This window comes from Cygnus atratus, chromosome 14 (assembly GCF_013377495.2).
Source record: "Cygnus atratus isolate AKBS03 ecotype Queensland, Australia chromosome 14, CAtr_DNAZoo_HiC_assembly, whole genome shotgun sequence".
Lineage (NCBI taxonomy): Eukaryota > Metazoa > Chordata > Aves > Anseriformes > Anatidae > Cygnus > Cygnus atratus.
In genome coordinates this window covers 19,196,156-19,215,650 of record NC_066375.1, presented here as the reverse complement: position 1 = coordinate 19,215,650, position 19,495 = coordinate 19,196,156, and the positions used below count along the sequence as shown (strand labels likewise).

General features: G+C 39.0%; 1 protein-coding gene across 1 annotated transcript in view; it reads right to left on the bottom strand.

The window, feature by feature from the left end:
• Positions 1-530: 530 nt before the first annotated feature.
• The window catches only part of ATP10B (ATPase phospholipid transporting 10B (putative)), a 52,463-nt gene continuing 33,498 nt past the window's right edge, over positions 531-19,495 (bottom strand). The window contains exons 10-22 of the mRNA XM_035563969.1: positions 17,330-17,509; positions 16,175-16,760; positions 15,527-15,633; positions 14,701-14,827; positions 13,004-13,188; positions 9,093-9,405; positions 7,795-7,871; positions 7,280-7,405; positions 5,728-5,928; positions 4,851-4,931; positions 4,633-4,737; positions 3,994-4,181; positions 531-1,038 (exon numbers count right to left, since the gene is read on the bottom strand). Of these exons, the coding sequence (XP_035419862.1) occupies positions 531-1,038; positions 3,994-4,181; positions 4,633-4,737; positions 4,851-4,931; positions 5,728-5,928; positions 7,280-7,405; positions 7,795-7,871; positions 9,093-9,405; positions 13,004-13,188; positions 14,701-14,827; positions 15,527-15,633; positions 16,175-16,760; positions 17,330-17,509 (2,784 nt within the window). The remainder of the gene's footprint in view (positions 1,039-3,993; positions 4,182-4,632; positions 4,738-4,850; positions 4,932-5,727; positions 5,929-7,279; positions 7,406-7,794; positions 7,872-9,092; positions 9,406-13,003; positions 13,189-14,700; positions 14,828-15,526; positions 15,634-16,174; positions 16,761-17,329; positions 17,510-19,495) is intronic.

The window sequence follows — 19,495 nt, the reverse complement described above, 5'->3', positions numbered from 1 at the left end:
GGAGACTTTTTTTTTCTTGGCAAGACTGTAATTTTTAAATTAGCAATATCATTTCAATACTTTAATATTAAAAGTTAGAGCAGGATGTGTTGCTCTAAGACTTGGCTTAATGTTGAATGGATTCTCTTTCTATTACCTCAATAGCAGAACAACATTGAAACATTACTAGTGCAATTATTCACTATTACTGTGAAAGAAAAATACTCCTGGATGAAAGAAAGTAATCGTGGATCTCTCGGCAACTGTGTGAAGCTTTTGTATCTTTTCTCTAATGACACAAAACCAGGAAGATCAAAAAGTCATTGAATGACAAACCCCAACAATATATGCACTTAGGAGAAGCTGCATATTAGACATCCTATTGCACTACTCCAGCAGGTTTGTAAATCCACATGCCTCTCTCCTTTTGTAGTGAGCATCATGATTAAGTATAAATGGATTTTTTGTTTTCCCTATGCTATCTTTCTCCACATGGGCTGCACAGCAGAGATACCATATCCAGAAAATGAATCCCATTTCTGAATGCTTTTTCAGAGTGTCACTGCACTCACAGAGCGTCGATGGCTTCCATGGTTAAAGTTTTCACCTTTATCTTTAGTTGGTTTGCCACTGTCCTGTCCAGGAGATGTTACCCTACTGGGTACTAGGGGGCAATGACCAGCGAAAGGTCCTGCTGAAGATTCTGTAGCAATGTATTCTTCCTCTGCCCACCTATTAAAGAAATAGTAGCCTTCTTCAGGTGTCCATTTCTTGAGAGGATTCACTTCAGAGGTGGAAAGTCCCTGGCTTTCTGTGTCCCTATGAGATACAGTTGCTGCTGCTGGATGTAAAAATGGTGACAAACATAAGTGGATGATGTTTTGGTCGAGATCATCATTAGGTGCTGGTGATGCTACAGGTGCATCAGAAGTTGTTTGTTTTCTTGACCTCAGTTTCTGGATTTCAAGATCCTGTTGCTCTTTAGGAAGCTTATCTAGCTGCTGAGCTTTCAGTATCAGAGATGTTCCAAAGGTTCCTCGCAGAGCGAAAATAAAGAACCTAATGAAAGAGGAAGAGAATGGATTGTCTTAGCAGTGGGTTCCTCCCATAATCTGCATCATATGACACAAATCCTGTTGCTAATTTTCAGTACTCTAAAGGCATCTGATAGACACCTTATGCCTTGTAGGTGAAAGTTGGCTCCTGGATGTTAATGCAACATGTAACAACACACTTACCTTGACCTGTATTGAGTCAACTACAAGCAAATAAATGCTAAATGAATGTTAATAGAACCATTTGATTGCTGATCAGCGCAGGAAAGATACATAGAAGCTCACTGAGAGGTTCTGTATTTGTGGAGATTGAGATTATATTGCTGGAACAGACTAAAGAAGGGACCTTAATTTGATAGAAAACACACACACAAAAAAGAATTAAAAACATCATCTTTGCTCAGGAAGCATTAAAAAAATATGTCCAACTTGCCAATGCAGGACAGAGAACTTATATAACTATATATAGTGTGCAGTGAGCGACTACAAACCTTCGCTCCATGTCATGTCCGTCTATCTGAAAAGCAAAGCCTTTTTCAGGCACCATTTCTAATAGGGTTTGACCTTTACACACATGGCCTTTCTAAATATTTAAAGCAAACATGAAATTTGTTTTAATTTCTCTCTGAAATTGCATTAATAAAGGTGTCATCTTCACTTCTTGCTGCTAAATATATGCATAAATAAGCATGACAACATTAAAAACACTAACAAGCTAGACTGAACACAGAATGGGCTTTTAAAGGAATGGACTTCTCAGGTCTACCTGTGTAAACAGGAGTGGAAAAACATGTATTTACTGTGCCCATGCTCAGGCTGGTCGAACCCAGGACTGGGAGCTGTGCTGTTGCTAGTTACAGCTGGGCAGCAGAGCACAACTACCGAGAACCCAAGGCCATCCACAGAGAAAAGAAGGAGAACTTCCCATAAACTTCCATCTTCCATCTCATAAACTGCTCTTGCTTGCTCCCACCCTTCCCTCAGCCTTGCAATGGGAGACTCAGCAACCTGTTGGGACTCTGGGCATTCCTGGTAGACCACAGTCTGCTTCCACAGATGGAGAAATATATCTGGTTTGTACACTGAAATCCTCCAAGAGGCACAGTGCTTGCCAGTGAATGATGATGAATTTCATATCCCTCTGCATCTTCTCAGACTTAGGTATTTCAGTGCCTAATGCTGTGCAGTCTGTGTCCCACTACCTAGTTCAGTGGCAATGTTCAGATGCAGATGCACACTGCAAAGTGCTGCCAGACAGTGCTTCAGGACAAGCATGCATGTAGGCAGGGTGCAGGCAAACCACATGGAGCACCTGCAGTATCTCAGAAATGTCAGCTAGTGCAGGAGGCAATCGTAAAAGGAAGAACTGAGGACAGCAAGGATTTTAACAAAACCTCTTAGAAAGAAACCAGAATCTCAAGGCTCCAACTGCTTTCTAAGGGAAATGAGGAACAGGGAGTGTGGTGAGATGAACTAGCTGAAACCCAATTTTAAGTGCAGGACTATATTTAACAAAGGGTGGTTTCACCATTGCTATCATACGTTGACAGAACCAGAAACTGTCAGCCAGACATAGTAGCAGAAACTGAAGGCTGGGTATTCTTTGAACTAAGGGCTCAGCAGAAAATAATCTGAGTTACCTACATGATGGAACAGCATTTCTCCAACTTTGAAGGTATCAAGATACAAATCTGTAAGCTCACTATCCTGCTGAGGGACCAACAATCTTCACCTTGCTGAATTCCCAAGATGGAATTATGAATTCTTAACCACATATTTGATGCAGCCCTGAGTAGAAAACTCAGGGTCAAAAATGACACTGTGAATGTGGGCTGAAAGGAAGAAAAAAATCACATGGGAAAAAAAATATCTGGAAGAACAATGCTCTGCCTAGAAGACATGAGACCTCACTGAACCATGTGTTGTTTATCCTGACCTGAAGTTACATAATCTAACATGAAATCACAAAGAAATCTCAACTCAACTGGGGCAATAAAAATAATTTGAAGAGAAATATTAGTTGGTCTTGAAAAAAATACTTTTTAGACAAAGCTAAGACTAAAATTATAATACTTAAAAGCATTTACAAAATCAGATGATGAAAATATTCTCCTGATTCTTCCAATGTCAGCGTGCTGCACTACTTCATGACAATTAGGATGAGAATGAGACTAGCAAGTTAGTCAAACAGAATCATTTATTTAATTGTCTAAGCAAAAATAAAATTTTAAAATTTTAAATTAAGTTTTAAATTTAAATTTTAAAATTGGTGCAAGTCAGACAAAGCATACCTGCTTAAAGAATGAATGAGGTATTAAGCACCGAAGTAGTAAGGCTACTACATACATATATGCGAACAGGATCATGTTTTTCAAACCAAATTTTCTCAGGAAACTACCAGAACAATTATCTCTCCCCCAAATATCATTTAGTCTCAATTAAAGTTATCATTAACATACCTGATTTGGCACAAAGAGTAAAACTAAGACTCCGGATGTAGAAAAGTATTTGATATAGAGGTGTTCTTAAAGTTGGCTTAATAATACACTATAATGTACTGAAGAAATGGAATATATTTTGTAACTTTAAAATCACACAGGAGTATTTCAAAGACTAGCTTTCTAGTTTTGATCTGCTCTACTACATTGTGTTTTTCATAGTGAACATTTACGTAAAGGATTTGCAGCAGTAAACTTTGAAACACCCCAGAAAGAAAGTTTTTTCTGATTGGAAAACAAAGGCAGTATATGTATAGAGACTTATCTAAGGTTATATGACCAAATAAACTAATGATTCATGAACAGGAAAACTGAACCCAGACTTCTGACTTCCAGCCTGATTTCTGCACAACATACGTGCCTGACAAATCTCATATCTAGATACATCATTATTGTTATTTCCCTCAAACACCTACAAATTCCCCAAACGAAAACTGAGGAAAACAGTGCTTTGCACAAACCTTGGCAAGAGTGCGATGACTGGGGTAATAAGACAGAGTAAGTAGAAGGTGGGTTCTGAAAGCTGTTTCTCCATGATCCAGTAGGGGTTGGTGGGAGGGTTGCAGACCACGCAGGCAGCATTGTAGATCAGAGAGAAGACGAAGTAAATCACCACACTCCCAATCATCGTGATCCAGTGGAACAGTGTCTGTAAGCACCAAGAGTACAAAATGACCGTAATGCATCTGAGGCCCTGACTCTGCGTGCAAGACAGAAGGACAGAAAGAATAACTAGAAAGGAGGTATCCAATGGATCCGTGTTACTGAAGAGGACAGATGGAGAAATACCTGGAAATTAACTTACAAACCAACAGTGACAGTGAACACAGTTCTTGAAGTAATATGTTCTGCTCATATACTGAAGTATATAAGAGTTGTGTACTGTCCAGTCCAAAGCCACAGTAGAAGCAAATTTTGTTTCTGTGCTCATTAAGCTATTACCCTGAGGCTAATAATAAATTCTAACATATTGTGAAATCTCACTGCAATTAAGGTCAATGATTCTGAAAGAAAACTCTATGGCTATATGGTATGGCTATATGGTATGTTATGTGCAGAAAAGAAAAAAGTTATGTGAATGGGACAGACAAAACACATACCCATGTTTTAATTTCTAGAGCCTGGTGCAATAGGATGGTCAGGAGGGAAATGGTATTGATGGGGTTTCCAAAGGAAAACACATCTATATCGGAGTCCTTGTACATCTAGAAAACAGGCAGATAGACTGTGATGAACCTTGACTACTCAGAAGTGATTTTTTTTCTATTTTTTTAAAGAGGATTGGAGAATGAGAATATGAATGACCCCCCGTACTTACCAAATAGGGGACAAAGAAGCAAATAAGACTCTGATAGAAGGCGTCCAACATTGTAATAATGAACGTTGACAGCTTGTATATCTGTAGGAGTTTACAGATAACAGTCATTATGATGGCACACACATCTCTGATCTGTCCTGCAGATATATTTGTTGTTTGTTTTTCTTCTGCTCAGACTACTCATTATAGCTAACTAGCCTCTCTTCACGAACAAAAGCCCCTTGAACAGCTGATTTAGAACACTTATCCCAGAACAGGCATGTGTTAACTAAAGACAGTAAGATTTCTGGGAAGATTAGCCCACTAGCTAGGGATTGTAAAGCTCAATATCACAAATGCCTCTGTCCATACCCGAAGGACCTCATTCCTCAGATTCTTTTTCAAACACAGATCTTCCTGGGGCTAATAGGGTTGGGCAAAATTCTTTTCTTTTAAGGTTCTTTTTTCAGTAAAAAAAAACTTATCCAGAGACCTGTGATACCACAGCTCTGGTGGAGGAGAAACATTACAGGAGTGACAGAAGGGTGGGCTCCTGTGGTTTCAATGCAGACATAATGCCAAAGCAGCAACAATGACTTCTTCAAAATGATAAAGAACATATATGTGAGGTTCAAGAGCTCCTCCTAAGAAAAGGGATGGGAAGTCCTACAGAGAATCCTCAAATTCTGCACTCCTTTGACTAGATTTTTCAAAACGTGACTAAACATGATGTGAACAAAAACAATTAAACCTTCTTTTTGTGGACATCAGCAAACTAGAAACCGTAAATAGATCATTTGGTTTCAGGTGAGTCTGAAACTCTTCTCTTCCCTCCCTCCTCACAAACCCAAATACCGTGGGGTCTTACCAAGCAGTTACTTCAGCAGTTAAGACATACCTCTGAATTTTGCCCATTCTTGTACAACTCAGGCAAACCCAGAAGTGTTTCTGCAGAAACATCTCTATCCAGGATTCCAAAGACCAGAGGTGGCATTGAGGTGAAGAAAAGATTGAAAAAAATCATCTGCCAATAATCTATCATTGTGTTGCCTGAGAACCCACAGAAGAACTGGTACCAGAAGAGCAGGTTGACGTAGCTCTGTGGGAGAAGCAAATACAAACCCAGTGTTGTGTTACAGGCTGAACTGTCGTTCCCCATATGTGCAAAAGCACATCCCTCATGCTGATGTGATCTCTCTTTGGGTTGTGCAGGCTGTGGAACCACACGTTTCCTGTGGCTTCTCCTTTATATCCTCTTCCCTCCTTCACCGCATCGTTCCCTATTATGAAAGCTGATGTGGACCCTTCAGTTTGCAATGCATAGATAGTTTGTGATTCCCATAGTTTCATCTAAGAAATTTCTGCAGTACATTGGTTATTGACACAGTTTCCCAAGAATTCCTTATTTTGGTTAAAGGTACTTTCAGTAGACATCTCGGCATGTTGTTCCATAAAGCAGTATATCTTAAGGGACAGCTTCACACTGATCCACTGTGATACAGCTGCATAAAAACTCTTAGGTTACTTTAAGAAAATATAACAGAATAAGTAAAAAAATTGTTCACAGCTCTGAGCAGCAGATTTTAAAATCCTTTTACAGGTTTGCTGTCAGTGTGGAATCAAAGGCCTCCTGCTCCCTAATGGTACCAGGGAGATAATAGAACAGCAGCACCCCAGTCTGGAGAGCTATTTCATATTGCAAATAAATATTCTTTGAACTCTGAAAGGATGCCCAGTTAGTAAAAAGAAAAAGAAAAGTTTCAATTTCTATTACAAATGTTAACACAGATAAGACATAATCCTTATTCAAAATTATATAAAAATATAAAATACGGATACTTTGAATTCTAAGTAAATAGTCTTTCATGCTCTGAGTATATTTCACGTCAAATTGATTTGTTTGCACAGTCTTGCAGACACTACTGCTATCAGTTTTATCCACTTTACGTTATTCTTCAATGCATATGCTCATTTGCATATACATTACATTTTTAATAAAAACGCCAGATATGACTGCATCATTGATTGCAAGTGGCTCCTATCAAATTAAATGCAAAAAAGCAGGTTTCACTGGCAACCATTTCTTTGTGTGGAGTTGTCTTCTGTATTCTAGCACTAATAATCTGATGCTTCTAATACAAATTTTATTTTGAGACTCATGGGTATTATTAACAAAGTTTCTTGAACAACCATATAAAAAGTTACTAAACCTTCAGTCCCTTTTCCCTCTAGGATAATGCTATTTCAAAAGATGTTTAGATCCCATATTTTCCTCAATGCTTTATGCAGTGCATTACTAAGAAGGAGGTAGCAAACTTGCAAAGTGCAGAAACAGGAATTGCAGTTTCTTAAAAAAGTAAGAGAGCATAGGAAACAAAACTCAGAAAAAAAACCTGTCCTGTATTTAGCTCTTACTAGGATGTAAGCTTCCATAATTTTAATCATCTTACCACGTTTTTGTAGAAAAAGTATATCACCATCTTTGCCAGGCGAGTGTAACACCAATGTCCATGGACGAGAAGTAGTTTTTTGAGATGCTTAAATCGGGATACTGCAAAGTCACTAGCCATCACAGCCTTCAGTAAAAAGAACAGAAGTTACTTTACAATTTCTTTTTCCCCACTTAGTATGATGGAATTTGAACATGGACATTGAAACAATTTTCTACTATTGCATATTGTAGGGAAAAAAAAGGAAGCTTTCTACAGTGGACAGACATCTTTTTCCATACTTATGAGCAAACACTCATTTGTCCACGCATGCTAATTGTTGGGTCAAACACTCCTTTTTGGCTGGTCCCCTAATTATGGGGATAATACTCTTTTCTCTGCATATTCTTTTGTGACAGTAATGATGCCAACCTGCCTCTTTAAGGTGACACTCAGGCTATAAAGCTGCTATGAAACTTATTAAGCAGCAAGAAATCATGTGACAAAAGAGGAGTGGAAGTAAACTGAAATGATACCTGCATGCCTTCTTGGCCAGATATTCCAATCCCAACATCAGCTGCTTGAATCATACTTACATCATTTGCACCATCACCTAGAAATGGGAAGACAGAAATGAACAACAAAGATGTAAGAAAGGGTGGTTAACATGCCTATACTAGAACTAAAAAAAAAAAAATAATAAAAGAATATGCAGCTGTGCTGTTAAGCATGGGCTATTCTGCTGTACCATGCACCTCAGTTAGGGTAACTGATAGTCAGCATCGAGCAACCATGACCTCTAGGCTCTGATCTTGGTTGGAACATCCTCCTTCTCAGAAGACCTGGATCCACCACTAAGCCTGGCATTGGGATCAGCTGGCTGGTGGCATGGACACCCCGACACCATCCACATCTGCACTATTTTGTACATTTCTGCTCGGTCAACTTCATATGCTCAACAACGTGCTTTGCAGAACCCTACTTCACTGAACTCTCCGAATTATATGATAAATTTTACTGCAATTGACAATGTAGCAAACAAATTTTAGGAGTTATTCTGCTCCTTTCAACTTTTAGCAACATGTTGAATAAATAACAAAATTTCCATGGAAAGAATGATCATGGCTGCCTGCAACATGGAGACTGTGAATTAGGTTAACTGGTAAAGCAAAAGAAATGAAGCAGAAGGCTGTGAGTTTATGTTTTCAACTCTGAGGCAAAGCGAGAAATTTAATACATCAGACTCTTCCTTTTCTGATATGCCTTGTTTGGTCCACATAGACGTATTTTTTAGTTTTAAATAACAAAAATCAATTCTGCAAGGATTTTACTGGGATTTCTTAACAACAGTGAGCTGGAAACTCAAAGCATTTCACATTATTTGGAGGTAAAAAGCAAAGGAGCTGGTGCTTAATGCTACTCTGGGGATAACTCTGGTTCCACCAGTTAGGAAAACCTGACAGGAAAAGGGCTTTATGAAAGCACAGAACAGTAAGTACTATCGACTGCTTTCCTTCCCTAAGTGAGGGGATTCCAGAGGGAACACGTATGTGTGTTTGTACTTGTGTGCTTGAAAGGGACTACTGGGAGATACTGAATGTGGAGCGTCTTCATCTTATTTAAATGGGGGGCAGACTTGCTCACTGAAAGCTGAAGGAGGACTTTCATATGGCTGTTGGTTAGGAAAGACTATTCAATGCTAGTTTTTCACTGTATGTATCTAAGAGGAGGTGTAATAAATAGCTCATACAATGTATATATTCCGAACATTTTTAAAACTCACATTGAAAGAGCCTACTGCCTATTTCTCCTGTAAAATTCAAAAGAGAGGTACCTATCGACAGGGTCATCACTTTTAGCTGCCTCCGAACAAGCTTGACCACCATGCTCTTCTGGAGGGGGGTGGAACGGCAGCACAGCACCGAGCGGCAGTGCCTCGTCAGCTCCAGGAACTTCTCCTCCAGGCCCCCCTGGAAGATGACACTCAGCGTTCTGCCATCAATCACCAGTCCAAACTCAGGACTGGGCACCTCACAGGCTGATAAAGATGTTGGGATAAAGTCAAAAAATTTCCTCCGTGGTTTTTCAACCTCGTAATTCTTTCTCACTTCTTCCAAGGTTAAATTCAAGAGTGATTCGCAAGTTTCCTGTGAGAAAACATAAGTGGTTCTAGAAATAGTTATCTCCATCTCCCTTTACAGCACAGCACCTTACGAAGTGTATGTTTGTATAATCATGCCAGTGGGTTGAAGCCTATTGGATGAACATTGGGGAAAACTGACTGAGAAAGACACTAATTCGTCAGACTGGAGATTATTTCAATGACGACATCAAATCCTTCAGTGAAAACAACGCACATTTTATCAGCTAGTTAACTGCAATAAGAAATTATTTCAAAGAAAAAAAAAGCCTCACTTCAGGAGGATATACTTGTATTTGCAGTGCTGAGAGTTCAGAAGGAAAAAAAAACAACTTTTTTGCTAAAGGACATTTTAAAAACTACCTCTGATGTGAATGATGTGAGATATTCCAGCCTTTGCTTCCCCTGGAAATAAATTATGGTAGAGAAACAAGAGGTTCAGATTTCCAGAATTACTCAGTAACTTTGACAGTTTGGCCTTTTCTAGGTCATAAATCAGGTGTGTGTCACAGGGACACAACTAAAGCTTCATATTGCCCAGCTCAGTGCTTCAAACACACGCTAAACCTTTCCTTATTAGCAAATTTGCCTCACTTTGGATGAAAGTCACCTTAGTATCACACAGAGGTTTAAGAGGGGCACTTTTACCTCTCCCATACAGATCTCCTAAATTGGCACACCACTATCAAACAAAACCCAGAATGATCTAAAAGTTATTTTGCTGCCTGTTTGTACTAAAAGTCCTCTTTCTGTAGCATGGCACTGAATACCTGAGGAGCTAATCACTCCTTTTTCTACCTTTTCTGTCAGCCTTATTGAGTGATGATTCAGTTCTGAAATGTTATTTTCACATTATGTTGCATAAGGTACATGTGTAGGATGTTTGCAAGATTTAAATTACACTCCAGTGGGAGGTTCTGGAATCAAATGTACCTCTGACACCTAATAGAAATCTGCATCAAGCCTGCACACTGAAAACCTCCAAAAAATATTGAAGCAGCAACATCTTTCTGTGAACAAAACAAAAATTGTATTGGAAATTCCAGGCTTGCATTTTTAAATGAATCCCTCCAAACTACCTACTTGTGTTGCCTCTTTCTGGAAGGTACGTAATTTCCAGCACTTCAATAAGCTGCTGGGCTCAGGGGTGGAAAGAGAGTCCTTTCCCACTGAAGCCAGCCACCATAGTTCCCTAACTGCTGCCCTTACAGTTGTTTCCTCCTGATTTTGAGCTTCACCTATTCCTCAGCACTGGAAGAGGTTGGGTAAAAATATTGGGGATGGAAGAAAAGATTGGGATTTCTTAATACGGTGCTGAAAATTGAATTGGACAGCAAAATGAAAAACAGGCAAAGACACTAAAATATTTCAATGACTTGAATTAAGAACTGTCCCATGCTCAGTACGTGGCCATGAGTGAAGATGAACATCTGACAAAAAGCAAACTTAACCATAGGTGCAAAGAAACATTGTGGTATTTCCCACCTGGATTCACTTCATTAGCTATTACCCTTTATTAACCCTCTGTCAAAGGCTTTATCCTTTGGTGGATATTTAGTTTAAGGGTTAACTTTGTCAAAATTAATGGGCTTTTGTGAAAGGAGAAACCCTTTGTATTATTTGTTTTCCCTCATTGCAGCCACTTGGGGACTCTTCACAACCAGTGTCCTTGGCTTCACTTTGAAAGGGAAGGAGCTAAACGGCATTGAAATATAAAGCTAATGCCCACCGAATGACATACATTCACACAAGCACCTATATGCGCACTGTGTGCACCTGAGTCCAGACTGATGGCCACATAGGGTGCTGTAGGTGAGCACATCTGCCTGTGTTTCCTGGAGTCAAGGTGGTCCTGCCTGTAGCATCACTTCTCTGACAGGAACCATCTTCTAATTTCCATCCTAAATATATTCATTCTGCCTCCCGTTAAAGCAGATATGCGTATCGAATGAAATTACACATCGAAGCAAGGAATGTATTCCGTGCCGAATTCCATATCATCTTTGCATGTTTCCCTATTTCCGTGACATTAAAAGAGAGAGACATTTGCATAGCATATTATTCCTGTTTGGAGAACTACTAGCTGCAGACAAAAGAAGCTAGAAAGTAGGCCATCTGACTACTCTATACCACTGCCTATCAAAAGAAAAACAGTCAGTATTTTAACATTACTTAATTAATCCTCACAACAGTTTTATAGAGAAACACAAGCTTGTAATGGGGAGAAAAATGGAGGCAACTGAGACAAGTGACTTGCCTAGTCCCAAAAAGAGTCCCAGCCTTCCCCCCTCAACCTCCCATCTACCTACAGAAAGACCCTTCTCACGACTGTTCCCATTACTGCTGAGTACAGGTCACAAGTGTACGCTGCAAAAAGAGAACAGAGCAGCACCCTGGTGACCTCAGGGCCACTTGGGGCTGTACAGTAAGATGGCACTGACAACAAAACAAAAAAGAGGACAGCTCAGCTGGCATTTTGGACATTAGAAATGATCAGGCATGTTGACTTCTTTCAAATGGGTTGAGCTGTAATGCCTGAACGTGCACTTCCCTAAAACTGTCTCTCAAAGTCATCTGCACTGCCAGGATGCCTGGAGCAATGCCATGTGAAGCTGTTTGCTCCAGTGGACATTCCACTTTCTGAGAGCAAGGCATGGTTTCCCTGGCACCACGTTGCTTCACAGTCTGCAAAAGCCAATGTTGCTTTTTTAAAGCTTTTTTGCCTTCGCCATCCTTAATGGCATTTACCTTCTTTGAAAGTTTTTTTCTCCCGTCTGTTCAGATGGTTTCAGGAATAGCCATGGATTGCACCACAGATTGTTAACTGAATTTTGTGAGTCACAGGAGCTGACAGAGATGCCCCTCAAGTGATTATTTTCATTTTGGAGTATGTTTGCTTTATCTACCACCTGACCTTCTTGTTGCCTACAGAAATTCAGGGAATATCTGTGCACATCTACCACTATGTAGGCCACCATGGAGTGTCAAGAATGTGACTGCATTTTTAACCAGCCCACAGGAGCTATATTTAGGTTTCTGAGAAGGTGAAATGCTGCTTACACAAAAAGACACCAGGTTAAATTGTTCACACTAATAAATTTCTGATTAAGCCTAATCCTATTTGGGAACATGCAACTAGAAAGTTCTGAATTTAATTAAATCTACACCTGCATTTTATTCCAGACTGACCCATATAATACTTTCCAAATGTCTTCCTACAGATATCACCCGGATTTACAATACCACTGTAACTGAAATTTCCATTGCAAGTGAAAAAGCCATATACCAATATTATTAAGGAATCAGGCATATAGACTGCATATTATCTTTTTCCTCAAGCTCACCAGTTAGGTCATTTAAAAAAAAAAGTTTATTTTTATTTGGAAACTTGTATTTTAATTGAATAAAATTCTACATAACTGTCTTGTGTTCAAATTCATCCTGTTACATGTGGTCTAAAGAATTTATGGCCTAACGTTGCTATGTGAACATCTGGTTAGCTGTGTCTTGTGGTGGGTGAATGCAGCCTAAAGCAAATCAGTGTCAAGCTGAAAGCTGTGAAGAAAGGGAAAGACAGAAAATTCTGTGCATCCCCCTATACTCACCTTATTTTCTGTGTTTATGGTGAAGACAGTGTCCCTTTGGTTCAGGAGTTTACAGGAATATGCAAGGTTAACTGCTGTTTCCTGTTTGTCTCCTGTCAACACCCAGATCTGTATCCCAGCTTCTCGAAGAGCTGCGATAGTGTCAGGCACTCCATCTTGCAGCCGATCTTCAATCCCTGTTGCCCCTGGGCAAACAGGAAAAGACAACGTGAACTAGTTTTCTTTCATTTGGAAATATTTGGAAATCATCTTGCCAGTTCTCTTTTTTTTTTTTTTTTTTTTTTTTTTTTAAGAAAAGGTCTTTGACTTCCAATCATGAGCTTATCAAGAATTGTGCCAACGTATTGTCCAGCAGATAAACACACGGGCACAAAATCTACATTTGGATTAAGACCTAAATCTGTCATCAGTCAAATTCTGACTCTTCATTTTCCTTGATGCTAGAACAATGCATTTCATTTCTCCCTAATAATCCAAAATGACAATGTACTGGCAGAGGAATTATACCATATGCATTTTTAAAGTACTGCATCAAGCCCCATCAAAGCAACCAGAAAAGATGAACTTTGACTGTTTAAATGAATGCTATCATATTGCCAAGTTAGATGCTTCACTCATCAAAGGGAGAAGAAAAGATACAGGAAGCATTCTTTTTTAAAATGTGCCAACTTAGAAACAGATGGACGTAAGTCACCACCTGAATGTTATAATACTCCTTATCTCTTCCACTAGAGGTCAGTTTGAAGATGCTGTAAATGTGGTACGTTAGAGATAGATACTGATTTAAGCTAAAATAACAGTTTTTGTGAAATGAAGTATGAATGCACACAGTGCCTTAAGAGTTGGCAAAGACAACATTCTAACAAGTTCTATGTTATTTCTTATATGCTTGTGCTTATGGTATTTACTGTTATTACTCTTATTTTTTAAATCATTCCATAGATTATGAGAAACCATAACGCTAATAGCTTGCAATCACAGAAATTCAGGATAACAAAATATGGGCACAGATTGTATTCACAGAAAGATGAGAATGGGATGACTCTGAAAAACAAAGTCTTAAATACCAAAACATTTTGAAACAAAATAGAAAAGAAAGCACTGAAGCCCTCTGTAATTTAACAGAATAGTATTGTTAGATACTATGGTGATGGATGATGTGCAAGTACCAAAGAGGTAAGTTTTAACATGAAATATCAACCTCTTACAAAATACAGAAAGCAAACATGACAGTGTAACAGGAGCAGGAATTCACTAGCAAGAATGAGGACAACAATTGTAGTTACTGCTTTTTATAATACAGTTCTATAACAGAAATTCCCTTGGAATTTGTGCTCAAAATTGAAGTGAATATATACTGTTTTATGGGTTTATCTGAGGACGCAGATATGTGACTGAATTATGGGAACTCATTATCTACCATGTCAGCTGAGCTGCAGTTAACAGCTGATGTACATGTTCTTTGCTCATGGCACACGAAAGTTTCGGTACACTTTTACAAAGTTACTGCTGCTCAAAATGCAACAGAAATTGTTTAAGCACCGTCATTGGACTGTGTACACTTGCCCTGAGATTTTCAAACCTCAGAGGAAGCCTTTTTGATATAATTTAATATAAGCTGTTGTCTGTCTGATTGCCAAGAATATCACAGGAGAGCAAGTGATACTTCATGCAATGACAATTCTTATTTTAGCTACCCAGCAAGGTGAGTTTGGTCTCCAGATGCTGTGCTGTCTCCATTAACAGATCCTCTCTGTTGTCAATAGCAGCTTCTGCCTCTCGACGAAAATTGGCCCATTTTTGAAAGTCATCCTCATTCAAGACCTGCATAACATAATTTAAAAAGAGCTCTTTTTAAATTTAAATAAGAGGAGAAGAATGCCAACATTCTGGATCACAGAGGCTTAACTCCTATCTGGGTTGATAAAGTACTGTGTTGCCTTTAAAACAACAGAAACTTTTCCATGAGAAGACTGCAGGAGCTGGTAGCAATGAGAAAAGAGAGATGTGCCCTCCTGTTTGTGGAAGCTAGGAATTAAAAACATGGCCTATAGAAACTCTCAATCCCACAGCCTTTAGCTGGGAGTCTGTACTGGAGCACAGTTTCTGAAAGTTGCTCTGCAGGGTGTCTCGCCACTTCTGCACTAAGGTACCAGGCTAAAATGCACTATCCCAGGCTGAAGGTAGGATTTTTGAAAGCTGAATGCAAAGCAAAACAGAAAGTTGGCTTTCTATGTCTTGCCTGAAATCACTGTAAAGAGAGCAAGCCAGAGCTGGCATAGGATAAACAGAAATCAATATTTTGAGGTTGATGAAGAACCCATCATTTGTTCAAACTGGATAAAAACTGCAGAAAGAGAGGAAAAAAGACTACAAAACAATCAAATAGAGGGATAGAAAGATGGTCTGTATCTGTCTTGTCCTCTGAAGTACAGAGGATTATAACCATTGCATTTTTTCCAATAAATATATTGATGTATATAGAGCGAAGCTGTAAACAACATTAGGGTAGCGCCCTCCTACCTTCTTAGCTATGCACAGAGTTCGGAGGCCATCTCGGGCATAGTAGTCCAGATGCTTCTGTGTTCTGTCTTTTATTCTTTTCCTTCTCCTCTCTGCGTAAGTGTCAGCTGTGAAATACAAGGGAAAGATTCTACATCTTAACCACAGATCACTTCAGACCTAATGACCTAAGATTAAAAAAGAATGGGCAACTGAGTGAGGATTCCACTGTAATAGCAATCTCTTTCAAAGTGTTCACTGTGTGTTGCATAAACTTCAGATTGGTAAAGGTTCTTGTTTCCTTTAAGATGATATTGCTTTTTCTTGTTGTTATTGTTGTTGTTGCTGTTGTTTTTTAATGCTACAGCACTCTTGCTGACAAGCTGAAATACCATGGTCAGGCCCGTATGAAAGTATTACTGCAGAGTACACAACCCACATGGGTTAGTGCTGTCAGTGAATTTTAATTAGCCCATTCCATATTCTCAGCACTACTCAGGTTAAACAAATACCTCAGTTCTGATCTGCAAGGATAACACTACGGAGAGCTTGTTCCTTATCTTTATACTCCTGATGCCTAGATATTATATTTCATGCAGAAGAGAGTACTGCAAACTTCTTGTGCCTCTTTGTAGGAGACACAACAGGAATAGCTCATTGGCTTATTACCTTTGCCAGAGTCTTCCAGCAAGTCCATTATAACAGAGTCAGCTCCTTTTGTGTAGACAATGACCTCCTTGGTTAGAGGGTGTCTCACCACTACAGACATCCTTTTCCTTACTGAGTCAAATCCCAAAGTGTAGAGGATATCAAAAGTCAAGAGTGTGCCTTGTGGCAACTGTACGGTCACCTGCTCAGGAGTCCGGGACACTAAAGTAAAACTGTATGCCTGTGCAGCATAGACAAGTGCTGCCTCATCTGGGCTCTCAGCCTCGTAACAGAAGTCTGTTGGCAAAGAACCGTGAGTAACAGACTTAAAAACCTCATCCAAGGAAGCACTGCCAATATCTGTGCTGCCCTTGTCCTGGAGCCCAGCGCCCCTACTGCTGTCACAGCAGTCGTTGTCCTCGTCACAGCAATCCAATGCAGCAAGGTGCTCCCCGGTGTTCTTTGCACTGAAGCTAGCTCCTAGCTCTGAACTAGACTGAGATGATGAAAAAGACTGGCTGAGGCTTGCTAACTTCAGCCGATGAAATATCTGATGAATCTTCTCCAAGGTGATTCCTGAAGGTTTTATTGGTGGTGGGACTGTAACCTAGAAATATGAGAAAACCTTGGGTATAATATGGTTAAAAATAAATGAATGTGAGCTACAAGATACTTTCCAAAGCCTCAGTATTTTTCTTTTCTAAATGACAATAATAAAAAATGCAGAAATATTTTTTTCTCTTTAACCGTGTTAAGGGAATTCAGTAGAGGATTCATTGGAAAATTGGCATCCGAATTTGATGGTGATTTGTGTCTCTGTTTCTGAAACAGAGATGAAATCAAGGCCCTTGTAATTCTGATAATGGCCTGAGAGATCAGAGAAAACCCTGTATATTCAACATATTTCTTACAGTAAATGTATTATTAAATCTAAAAGGAAAAGCACAGATACTGCGGTAGCCATATCTATTCATCAAACATAAAGAGCCTTGTTAGGTAGGGATACATACAGGCAGTGAAACAGTAGACATTACATAAAAGATAAAAGAACTAGAGGAGAGCTCCCGTACAAAATCATTTCTCACCACCTCAGGTTTCCCTGAACAGTGCTCTGTGTTGTTATTGTAAGCATGATCAATTTCCTTTGAATACTTAGTTTAAACAAAGTAAGATTACCCTCTGTCTTGGCTCAGTAGCTGTGGAGACCACGACTGTATTGCAGATGGCAAGGGCAAGAAAAAAGTCAGTAAGGGATGTGGCAGTCTGCTTATGCATAAAAGGAGAGAGATTTTCAGTCTGGAGTGCAGCTTCTCTCACTCTTCTCAGCAGCCTGCTGTCTGGAGTCACATCCTTTTCCTGTAAGAGAAATTAAGGAGAATTATTCTCATTTATAACTGTGCTCAAGGAAGAGCTCTCAACTCAATAGTCTTCTGTTGCCTCTTATTGAATTCACACCTAGAATTATGTAAGATAAATGCCTTTTGTACTTAACATCTGGGGAAAACAGATGTATTTCTAAAGGCTGCATAACTAGATTATTAGGAAGAAATGTACCTTGAAATAGAAGGAGATTTCAGAATTTTATTTCTTTTGAGATCTATCTCAAGAATAATCTATACTGTGTCCCCAAACTTTGAAACTGCTGACTAATGAATTAAAGGTCATTCCAGGTGGAAGTGGATTTGGGATCGCCCATTTCAGTGATGGAGCAGCAATGCTATTTCAACAGAGAACGCAACTTTTATTTATAGCTTGGTTACAACAAAAAAGTGTTTTCAGAATCATTTTGCTTTGTACCTGAAAGAGAAGCTGTCTCAAATTGCTCTTCCTCAGCTTTACAATAAACAGGTAAATGCATACGTTCTGCATTTGTTCCTGAAACAGTACTGTAATCTACTACCACACACTCTCTAATCAAATCTAAATTCACAAGCCAAACTACTTAACAATGTTACTTATCTACAATTTAATCTGATGTAGGGCTACGGAAATATGACTTTTAATGGAAATTTCATGTTAGCAGAATTAGGTTTGGATTTAATTCAGGGCCAATTTAAAAGACATCTTCTGTGAGCCAACACTTTTGTATGCCTTCTTTAAGGAATTGCCAAAGTGATTTAGCTGCTTTCTAGTTTATCTCAGCTACTACACTCTCCTCCTTAAATTTGGCACAGTTTTCTTAAGTTCCCTAAATATGCAACAGCTATCAATCAACCACCTTAATGGCTGTGCAGTGCTAAGCTGAATATGTTATGTTGTAACTCCTGCTTGCTAACATGAATACTGGTTCTTAAATTATCCCAATAATTGAAAATAAATCTATTGCTCATTCTGCAGCACAGAATTCAGCTGAGTTTCAAAGATAGAACCAGATAATGCACTCTCTGCAACAGGAGGTTCTGGTTCCTCTGGCTCAGTGCTTTCATTCTTTTTTCTTTTGCATGTGGGCAAAAATTTTAAGTGCAGATGCAGTCCCTCCTCTAGCAAATTGACACATACTGAGGACAAGCCGTATTTTCAGGTATCTTCTCAGGCCTCTGAAAAGGAATCAGACACTGAAAAAGTAAAGTGGTCATTCTTTAGAAACCGTTTCACAATGTCTTACTGCAGCAGCTGATAGGTACCTGTGTGCCTGTTGCCTACTGTGCTCACTATTTAAAGCAGTCCCAAATAGCTGAACTGGACAATTCCCATGCAGAACATATTATGTGCAGACATAACTCTCAAAACAGTGATGTTGGGAATTATATTAAATTCAAAACATTAATGATTAGAAATTCTCTGTTTGCCCAGCTATTCATATAATTTCCTCATGCACTGCCACAATTAGAATGAACCTCACCAACCACAAATTACTACACATGGATCTCAGCCTCTCCTATCCTTCACCACCCCACTCAGTTTTGTTTGCACATATATATCCACAATATCTGCCTCTAACTTGTGCCAAAAATAACAACACGCACATAGGCATTCCATTTCAACTGAAACTTTCTGAACTCAAAATTTTCCTCTGGAAAAATGGAAAATTGTCAGGTCAATTGTGGTCTCAGAAACAAGTTTTAAATATAAAATAATACAGAAATCAATATTTTTCTCTCTTCTTTTCACATTCAGTGAAAGCAGGGCTGACTTGAATTTCCCTATTTCTCTAGTTTCAGCCTTACGGAATACCAGCAGATAAAAGAATTCAGACAAACAAGTCTGTTCATTGACCAGCCTGAATAAAACTGAATGAATAAAACAGAAAATGAAACAAAACAGCATTGATGATAATCAATTAAATTTACCATACTTTCAATGCTATGTCAGTAAAATGCTGATGTTATAAAATGGCTACTG